At 35.1% G+C, this 10,546-nt stretch overlaps 1 protein-coding gene across 1 annotated transcript in view; it reads right to left on the bottom strand.

The window, feature by feature from the left end:
- Positions 1–10,546, bottom strand: part of COL5A2 (collagen, type V, alpha 2) — a 145,649-nt gene that overhangs the window by 22,664 nt on the left and 112,439 nt on the right. Inside the window, exons 24-35 of the mRNA XM_011936475.1 lie at positions 10,240–10,293; positions 9,793–9,891; positions 9,198–9,251; positions 8,393–8,491; positions 8,231–8,284; positions 8,086–8,139; positions 6,435–6,488; positions 5,601–5,654; positions 3,735–3,779; positions 3,316–3,414; positions 2,206–2,313; positions 1,867–1,920 (exon numbers count right to left, since the gene is read on the bottom strand). Coding sequence (XP_011791865.1) covers positions 1,867–1,920; positions 2,206–2,313; positions 3,316–3,414; positions 3,735–3,779; positions 5,601–5,654; positions 6,435–6,488; positions 8,086–8,139; positions 8,231–8,284; positions 8,393–8,491; positions 9,198–9,251; positions 9,793–9,891; positions 10,240–10,293 — 828 coding nt within the window. The remainder of the gene's footprint in view (positions 1–1,866; positions 1,921–2,205; positions 2,314–3,315; positions 3,415–3,734; positions 3,780–5,600; positions 5,655–6,434; positions 6,489–8,085; positions 8,140–8,230; positions 8,285–8,392; positions 8,492–9,197; positions 9,252–9,792; positions 9,892–10,239; positions 10,294–10,546) is intronic.

The raw sequence follows: 10,546 nt of genomic DNA, 5'->3' as shown, positions 1-10,546 counted from the left end.
ATCTCCTGACCTCGTGATCCGCCGGCCTCAGCCTCCCAAAGTGTTGGGATTACAGGCGTGAGTCACAGCGCCCAACCAGTTTTCTTCATTCTTTTGAGATGAAAAGGAAAAGTGGCTAAAATTTACAGCCCAAAACCCCAGCTGCTTTGAGATTTATGGGCATAGGAGAGCTAACACTTAAAGGATAGTACAGCTAACACATGGGGACACAACCTGAGTCTTCTTGAGGCGTAATCACAATCTTCAAACTGCGGGAATGTTGGAGTCCTCTCTAAAACAAGTTCTCTATTTTATAACTGTGTATTGCCTCTTCATGTGCAACCCAAATATTCTTTCATCGTTTAATTTCTGTATGTATAACTGAAGAAACTTAAGGAACAAAAATGACTTTAATTTTATAGTTTTGACAAGAACATAAGAAATCTGTGTTCTTATAGTTTCTGGATCTACAATGGAATGATATCATTCCAATAATTTATGTAATATACTTCTTTAAAGGATTTGATGAAATATAAATATCACCTCATTACTTATGTTTATAGATATTTTATACAGAGAAAACATGTTATTCATTTTTTCCCTACTATTAGATTACAGTAAGTGCTTTGCTCTGCTTCTTTCCTAAAACAATGTAGTGTCCTCATTAAAAATAAAGCAGTCATTGCTTACTTCCTGATCCTATCACATTGCAATTTCAAAGTTAGTTCATAGGCAGAATAGATATGTATTTTGGATTTTCCCTTAAAACAAACTGCCAATGCATTATTCCTATAAATAGTACTGCACTACTTATGCATTCCAGGACATTCATATGTAAAATGTTAAAAATATACCAGATTTACTTGACTATTTTTGAAATATTAAATTAAATATTAGATTTAACTAAAAGGGAAGGTATATCTTTTGTGTATAATTTGTTTAAAAAAGTGGTGCATCCTTAATTAAATTTGCATAAAAAGGACTAATTACCCTTAAGATGAAAATTTTCTGCTACATTTCACTGTATTTCCTTAATCTAAAGCTATTATAACCAATGTATTAACAATGACTCAATGTGCAGAACCAAATAGCAGTTCTCTTTTATTATGTTACAACTGCTATTGCCAGGGCACACATGACAACTAACAGAAAACCATGTCATACTGAAACAGAAACCATTAGTCAAATATCAGGCACTATTCCAAAAAATGACAGATGTTTAAGCCATTGTGACTAGCCACTCTTACATGAAGAAATCATTTATGTCTGAAAATACATTGTCCTTTGAGTCTGACTGTCCTTGGAATTGTAAATGCATTCTAATTTCAAAGACCTAATGCTTGTTAAATGCCAATTTCTGACATGACATTAAACAATGCTTTGAGGGCAACCATCCTTCTTGACATTCTGCTTATTCAAACTCTTTACTAATGATAACATTAATGATAATTCACTGTGCAGTAAATTTCTCACCCCAACATCCAATATACTGAGAAACATTTATCATAACTTTGGTGACTCCACAAAGCTCTACTTGTCTATGCTGGAACGAGGTATTGGCCAGCTCACTAGATTAGCTTTTTAACAGAAATAAACCTTGTGCATGAAATAAAAAGATGATAGAGAAAGATAAAGAGGGCCCCCACCCCCTTAAGGCACTTATCTCATAGGCACAATAAATATGTTTTTATTTAAGTTTCATTTAATTCAGGGCAAGCAAAATGAATAACCCATGGTTGAACCACAGCAGATCTCACATGCCATTATTCTCCAACTCCTGACTACCAAGGAAACATGATTGACTTTATTTTGGAAAGTTCTGGCAAACTCCTATGATACTGTAATGTTGGTTCCTAGCCCAGCTAGAAAAGGAATGTTTATACTTACTCTCGCACCATCGTTTCCAGCTGTGCCTTCAGCACCCTTTTCTCCTAGGCCACCCTGGAAAAACACACAAAATACAATTGATTCATTTAATTGTCTCTTTCCCACACTTGTGTGTAAGTTTCATGAGAGTGAAGGCTATTTGTAATTTTCCTAGTTGTATCCAGTTCAACCTGGGATGGTGCCTCACACTGTGCACTTTCTCAGTAAATATTTATTAGAAGAATGAATAAATGAATGACTAGTGACTCAGGATGGTAGAAATAAAAGCCTCCTCAGGAAATCATTTTCAGTAGAAAGTCTGAATAAATGAACTAAAAAAAAAAAAAAAAATGTACTTACTCTGTCACCCTTGGGGCCTGGAGTTCCTGCAATTCCTCTTTCTCCTGGCATACCTTGAAGACCTGGTGGGCCTGTATCTCCAGGGGTCCCAGATGGACCTGGACTGCCCTAAAATGAACCAACATTAAGTGACCATACCAATATATTAAGATTAAACTGATGAAATTGCTTTTTAGTGGGTCAAAAATAGCTGTCAGCAATTTCAGGTAGTTCAACTTAGTGCTTATATTTTTCATCTGAGAAAGTTTCTCTGAGTGAGTTGATTTTTTTTGAAATTAAAAAAATCAGATTTGCTTTTTTGATTGGTGGTTTATATTTTTAACTTTTCTCTTAAGAGGCAATTGAACACTATTTCAAATAAAAAAGATAGAGTTGCCTTTTTTTCCTTCTGTTGGCAACATAATAGAAGATACTAAGAAAGAAAGACATTACAATTTGAGAAATATTTCATTCTCTCTTTAATAAAACTGATATTTGATATAAACCTGGTTTTCAGGCTAATATAGTATCTAAATTGTAGTAGACCGTATCAATCACTCTAAATCCTGAAAACAATAAGGGGTCTCATGTCACATGATCATGAAAAATTCTACTTCAATTGTTTATACTGAAGTTGGCCACATCATCTTCTACCAGTCACTAAATGGCACACATTTCTGCCTTATGATGCATTGTATTTTCAGATTTCAAAAGTTCTATATTTTCACATATGTAGTAAGCAGAACTGTGAAACCTGACACAAGGGAAATGGAGCATATTATCAGAAAAGCCTCTTAATAAATTACATAATTTTCTATTTCTTTCCTCTGCTTATTCATAGAAGCCACTAATAAAATGTACATAAATATTAGGAATGTGTTTGTATATGGAAATCTATTACCATGTGCACTAAACCACAATCCCCATCACAGAAGAGAGTCTTCTTTTTAGCTGACATTTTAGTTGCAAGGAAAAAGCCTAGTAAGTGCTCATTAAATATTTGTGGAAGAAGAAAATGATATAATCAAATTATCTTTCAAAAACAAGACAAATGCACTCTTGCACCATCATGCGTTTATTGAGCAGTAATTTTAAAGCATTTTAAAACACTGAGATCACTATGACACTTACTTTTGGGCCATCGGGACCATGTCCTCCAGCCATTCCCTTCTCACCAGGGAGTCCAGTTATTCCAGGTTCTCCTCTTTCCCCGGGATTTCCTCGTTCTCCCTAGCACAAAATTGTGATGTCAAATAATCTCAACACTTGATCTAAAAATAATTTAAAATGTTTCTGAGAAATGGCTTCTACTGGTGAAAAATTTAGAAATGAGACATTACTAAATCTCAATTTTACAATTCAGTGATAAGAAACAAACTTCAAGTAAGGATATGCTAGCTTCATAGCACAAAATATTTCTCACAAAATTGATTTTTATCCAGTCAAAGAATTTACATTTCAAATAAATCCCAGTTTAAGATTTTTAAAGATACCTTTTAAAACTGAAGCCAGTGGGAAACAAAATTAATCATGAAGATTAAAGTACTTACTCTAGGTCCTAATGGGCCAACTGCTCCAGGATCTCCAGGAACACCCTATAAACACATTTTTTCTTTTCTTTAATGGAACAAGAGCTTTGAGTTTAGGCATTTATCAGAAAACTTTCCAGGTCATACACCTATTTTCTATTAATGTGCCATTAGAAGGTTGCATAAGCCAACAATTTAAAGAAAGAAAAGTATGTATATTTTTATAAATGAGGGAATATTACATGTTTTAGATGAAAACATTTTTCCAAAAAACTTTGTATTATACCTGAATGTTTGATTTTTGGCAATGAGAATATGCAAAATACTATTTCACAACGATAGACTGTTAGTTTTTTAGAGGCAACAAAATCTAAATGTCTTTTTTTTTAACTAATAGAAGATGAAAAAGCTTAAATAAAGAAAAGTTATACAAAAAGGGCTAAAGAGTTATCTTTTAAATAGAACCAATTCAATTCTACTCAATTTAGTAAATCTTTCTTGAGCCCATAATATGGACAAAGCACTCTACTAGTATTGTGTGTTCAAACTAGTGCAGTCATGTCTACATTAAAAGTTTCAGTTTGTTCTTACATAAAAGAAAGTTTGTCAGTTTGAAATTTCTTTCTTTGATGAAGATGATAACTTTATCAAATAGGTCTCCAATCTTATTCTCCGAAATGGACTGTCCTCATTGTGGCCTGATCTCCCTAAAAGCCAAATCTGATCATATTACTCCTTCCTTAAAAGCCCTTCGTTTTTTGTTGTTTTATTTTGTTTTGTTTTGTGTTTTGAGACGGAGTCTCACTCTATCACCCAGGCTAGAGTACAATGGCTTGATCTCGGCTCACTGCACCCTCCACCTCCTGGATTAAAGTGATTCTCCTGCCTCAGCCTGCCAAGTAGCTGGGATTACAGGCATGTGCCACCATGCCCAGGTAATTTTTGTATTTTTAGTAGAGACAGTTGGCCAGGCTGGTCTTGAACTCCTGACGCCAAGTGATTCACCTGCTCCGGTCTCCCAAAGTCCTGGGATTACAGGTGTGAGTCACTGTGCCAGGCCTAAAAACCCTTCCTTAGCTTCCCATTACTCTACTGATGAAGAACAAATTAGAATCAAATTAAAACCCTCCATAATCAGGTCCCTGATTCACCCCTACACAGTCCCCTTTCTATTTTCCCCAAATTACATTACCCACTCTGATTTGTAAGCTTGTCTCATTTCCTGGAGGTTTTTCCTATCTTGCCTCCTTCATCTTTACCATCATTCATCCCTCAGATCTCATACAAGATATTATTTTGTCTAGAAAACCTTTCCTAAACCCCCCAAGTCTTATTCATAAACACAGTACCTCCCCTATCATAGCATTTAGAGCATGCTATTATTGTAATTGTCTTATAGTCTCTGAATCCTACTTTACTGTAAGGACAGCAAGGTCCAAATCCATTTTGTTCAGCTGGTTCAGGCCAGTGTTTTGTAGAGCCAAGCACACAGAGTGCTCAGCAAATATTTATTAAATGGTTAAATGAACAAATGAATCACTCAAAGAAAAATAAATAAATCTATGTGCCAGGAAAATGACAGAATAAAATTGTTAGTATTTGTTCATAATTGTTTATATAAAGTGGTTAAGAACACATCTTGGGAAGCAGATGACCTGGGTTCAAATCTATTAATCTTGTGACTTTGGGAAAGTTATCTAACATCTGTATGCCCCATTTTCCTCATCTATAAAATGGAGGTAATGATAGTACCCAGTACACAGGGCTGCTTTGAGAACTCAAAGAGATAATGTATGTAAAGGAAAGCACAACAGAGCCTCACACATAAAAAGTGATAATTGAGCCAGCAATGTTTAGTGTTGCCATTATGATTATTCCAACACTTACTTGATCACCTGGCTTTCCACCTTCTCCAGGAGGCCCTGGAGGACCAGGAAGCCCCTAAAACAAAAGTAAGAAAATAAAATTGTGAATCAATCTGTGAAAGTGCAATAGGCTACCAGTGTTAACAGTTTAACTTTTACAATTCATGGAGTCTCCAAGACTATATTTTCAAGGAAAATATATTGTTCAGACATTTTAAGCAAAAAATATTGTTCAGAAGCATTAAAAACAAACTACCAACAAAATAAACAGCTAGTTAATTTATAGGATTGTATTTTCATCAGTACAACACTTAGCAAAAAAAGAGATAATGTAACAGGAGGTTTTCATATCTGTAGAGTTTTTATGGCTCTGTGAACAACATTTTAGACTGCAAGAATATTATTTAAAGTCAGTCCGGAAAGTTTTTTTTTACAAATTATGATCATCCTCCTATTAAATAATGTATGTACTGATATATGTAGATAAATTATGAAAATTTGTTCAATAAAAAATTCTAGTCACTGTGCCAAAAAAATTAGATCAGCCTTAAAATGGCTGAATAAACTTTGTTGAGATATCAGAAATATTTTATTCCTGATATCTTTTTATTACTTTTTTGTTATTTTTTATTTGTTTTGTTCATAATTTGCAGGTTTGATTAGTTTTTTTAGAAGTCCATTCCTTTACTCCGAACAAAAATGTTTGATTTATCCAAATGTCTATCCTATCTACTAAAAGACGGATGACATTTTGAAAATTGTAGAATTTCAAATCTTCTGACCATATTTTTTTTTCTTTTTAAAAATAGCATTTTAGTTAATGGAAGATGAAATGGAAAACCAAATTAGTGCATACCTGAAAACCTGTGGGGCCCGGAGGTCCTTGTTCTCCTCTTTCACCAGCTAGACCCTAAGTTGTGAAGGAGAAAAACAAACGTGAATATAGCCAGATCTTTGTCTGCTTCCTCTCTATATGAACCACTAGAAGTACTGATATTTCTTTGTATTTCTTCCAATCACATGTTCTTCTCTTTAGCCAGGTAATAAACTAGTATCAACAGTAAGCAAATGGTATTGTTTGAAGTCTCTGGAGGTGAGAAAATAGCTTCTAAAGCCAGTGAAGTGACTGATAACATGTATTTATTTTTTGACCCAAACTTAAATGTCTGGAGCCAATTGTAAACTTATGGGAAAATTGGATTGAATATAGGAAAATCCATTACTTTTGTATATCTAATCTAAAAACAAAATATTTTTATTGAATGTCTTAAGAATTATTTATCAAGACTTCAAAACCAGAATGACTAAAGAAAGCAAAGCTAACATTTTAGAAAGATATTTAAACTGCCCCACCTCAAAACAAATAAATACGCCAAAATACTTCTGATAAACACTTCATTTTAAATTCCTAAAATGAAAATAGACCTCAAAGAATAAGTATTATTCCTTTTACCACCTAAAAAAATACCTTAATTTTTTTTTTTTTTTTTTTTTTGAGACAGAGTCTTGCTCTGCTGCCCAGGCTGGAGTGCAATGGTGTGATCTCAGTTCACTGCAACCTCCGCCTCCCAAGTTCAAGTGATTCTCCCACCTCAGCCTCCTGAGTAGCTAGGATTACAGGCACATGCCACCATGCCTGGCTAATTTTTGTATTTTTAGTAGAGACGGGGTTTCACCATGTTGGCCAGGCTGGTCTTGAACTCCTGGCCTCAGGTAATCCACCCACCTTGGCCTCCCAAATTGCTGGGATTACAGGCATGAGCCACCATGCCTGGCCTTAAATAAATTTTTGTGAGATGCATTATTGAGAGAAGGTAGATAATTAAGTATTTAAATGTTTTAAATAAAATATTTTATAAAAAATATTTGTTACATACTATTTTCCTTAGTTGATATATTCTTTGACTGTGACATATAAAAACTTTTGCAGTCAGACTCAGTTCACTGCAACCTCCTAAAGGTAGGTTTACCTACCTTTAGGTAAACCTCCTAAAGGTGCAACCTCCTCACACCTGTAATCCCAACATTTTGGGAGGCCGAGGTGGGCGGATCACGAGGTCAAGAAATCGAGACCATCCTGGATAACACAGTGAAACCCCATGTCTACTAAAAATACAAACAATTAGCCATGTGTGGTGGCAGGCACCTGTAGTCCCAGCTACTAGGGAGGCTGAGGCAGGAGAATGACTTGAACCCGGGAGGCGGAGCTTGCAGTGAGTCGAGATTGCGCCACTGCACTGCAGCCTGGGGACAGAGTCAGTCTCCATCTCAAAAAAAAAGAAAAAAAAAGGAAAGAGAAAAGATTAATCATTATATTTAAAAAGGCAGAAGACACTATACCACAGAAATCAAAAGAGAAGGTATAACAGAAATTCTTCATTCCCATATATTCTTACTCACTTTCCCTGAAACTTATGCATAAGTCTTGAATAAACATCATTGAAAAATGCAATGTGTTTATATTCTCACACACACACACACACACACACACACACACAATCACATACCGGCGGGCCCACGGGACCAGCAGGACCAACTTCACCATCTTTTCCAGGAGCTCCCTAGTATTACACACAGATATTTGTGAGATGAGTCCATGAGAATTTAAATAGTCCTTATATTATTTTTCTTTAGCAGAAAATGTATATTTACCCTCTGCCCAGGAACTCCAGCATTTCCTGCTTCTCCAGGTTTCCCAGGGTCACCCTGAAGAATAAATGAAACTTTTGTAAAATTCCATCAATTTGTCAAAAACATACCTCCTCCAAATGAGGATCATGATGAAGTGGCAAACATATTATACACTGTACTCACACTGCTACCTTTGGGGCCTGGAAGACCCATGCTCCCAGGCTGCCCTCTGATTCCTATGGAGCCTGGAGGGCCTGGACGGCCATCTTCCCCTGGAGCACCCTATGGAATTGACAGGAGTCATGTAAGTTTCATGTAAGTTTTTCTAAATATCCCATCATCCAAAGTGTCACTTGCATTTGCTTACTATGATGTTATATAAATTTTAAATTATCTTGAATTTTCATGTTAAAGGATCAGGACAGTTGAATGGGTTTTTCTTAAAAAACACTGAAGTATTTTAAGTAACTAGAAGAGATATTTTATTCTTATTCTAGACATAAGCTTCCTCATCATGTCTCCTGACAATCATATTAATAGGGGAAATCTTTCTTCTTTCATTTACTCTGGTTTGTGGTAATGAAAATTCAGGACTTGTATTTTGCATTGCAGGATAAGGGAAGATCTTAGAATATATAAGTTGTCAAAATTCATACTACTTATCTCTTAAATAAAAAGAATATCAAAAATGAGAATATTGCTAATAGACAAATTTCACCAGTATTAAAAACTATATCATTTTAACTTTTTCACTGATGTCAGGTAGGGAAGCAATTTCAATCTCAAACATTTATCTTAGTAAAATTTAATCTACATTTTTGTCAACTTGGAAACAGATTCGAAGAATATGCTTCCAGAAGGTATTTTAAGTATGTCAATATGACCAGCATCCACATAATCAAAAGCATTAACCTCAAATAAATATCATTTAAGTTGCATGTCTATTGAAAAATATTAGTGGTTGTGGACTTATGTTTAAATTACTTACCAAAGGCCCAAGTTTTCCTTCAGGACCTTGAACACCAGGGTTTCCTGTCAAACCCTGAAAATAAAAAAGCAACTGTCAGTTTGTTGCTGACCTGCAGCTGAAGTAAAGATTCTTAAGAGTAAAACTAGTGTTGCTTTTTTGTCAACTGAATAGAATGACAGTTCTGTAAATCAAATAAATTTTTAAGTGATGTATTGTTAAAATAAAATTTGTCAGAATTTCTCTGCCAAAATTACTTTACTTGCTATAGTGCTATGAAAGTATATTTACAAATATTTATAAATTCTTTACTTGCTAACAAGTAAAGTTATACAATTTGACAAACAGGATTTTTTTCTCATGCCAAGTGATAAAGCTATTAATACATACTCCTTTGAGAAAGAGAGACTAGAAGTTACCGTGTTTTCTATATACGATAAAAATAACAAATCAGTATTTTTTAAAATAATGAATTGGATCAAAACCATAAAAACAAAGAAATGTTCTAAACTGTAAAAACAAACTAAATTTAAAAACAAACAAACAAAAACCCTTTCAATGCATGCTCAGGAGCACTTCTCCCCGCTGATGTAGCAAACACTTGCTACATGCTTACCCGAGCACCTGGAAGCCCAGGTTCGCCTGGACGTCCTGGATCCCCCTGGCTTCCTTTGGGTCCTGAAGAACCTACAGGACCCCGTTCTCCTTGAGCACCCTGTACCGAGGCAAAGCAGATGCATGAAGAAAAAGAGGATAGAAAAACAAAAGCAAGTCGAAGTAAAATTACTGTTTTACAAATCAAGGCACTAATATAACATCCAAATCAAGGAACTAATATAACATACAAAATTTTGTCACCACATTCCTCCAACTAGCATCCTTCTCCCCTATGCCTCTTAATACAGGAATTACACAAGAGAGAATTGGGGTTAGGCCTGATATCTGTATCCATCTCCTTTCTGGATCTCAGCCCATACAGGTCATAGCTAGATCACCGTGCTGAAAAATGGCATCTTCTGGAGCACCCCCCACGTAAGTATCAACGTTGACAGGGCAACCTCACCTTTGGCCCAGGTAAACCATCAGAGCCTGGAAAACCACGATTGCCAGGAGCACCCTACAAATGACCAAAATGTGATTCTTAATTGCCATTGATATTATTGCATATGTAATGAATAGATGATTTTTATTTTTAGTACTATAAAGTTTTAGGAGCCATGATCAAGCCAACATGGCTATAGATATGCATGAGAAAAATCTGACTCAATGGAAAAAATTTAAAATTTTGAAGAATATATAAGTACTGAGCCAAATAATTCTTCAAATCAAGAAATATTCTGCACTTTGGGAGGCCAAGGCAGGCAGATCAC

This window comes from Colobus angolensis, unplaced genomic scaffold (assembly GCF_000951035.1).
Source record: "Colobus angolensis palliatus isolate OR3802 unplaced genomic scaffold, Cang.pa_1.0 Scaffold153, whole genome shotgun sequence".
Taxonomy (NCBI): Eukaryota; Metazoa; Chordata; class Mammalia; order Primates; family Cercopithecidae; genus Colobus; species Colobus angolensis.
The sequence above is the reverse complement of the archived record's forward strand: the minus strand, read 5'-3'. Positions and strand labels throughout refer to the sequence as shown.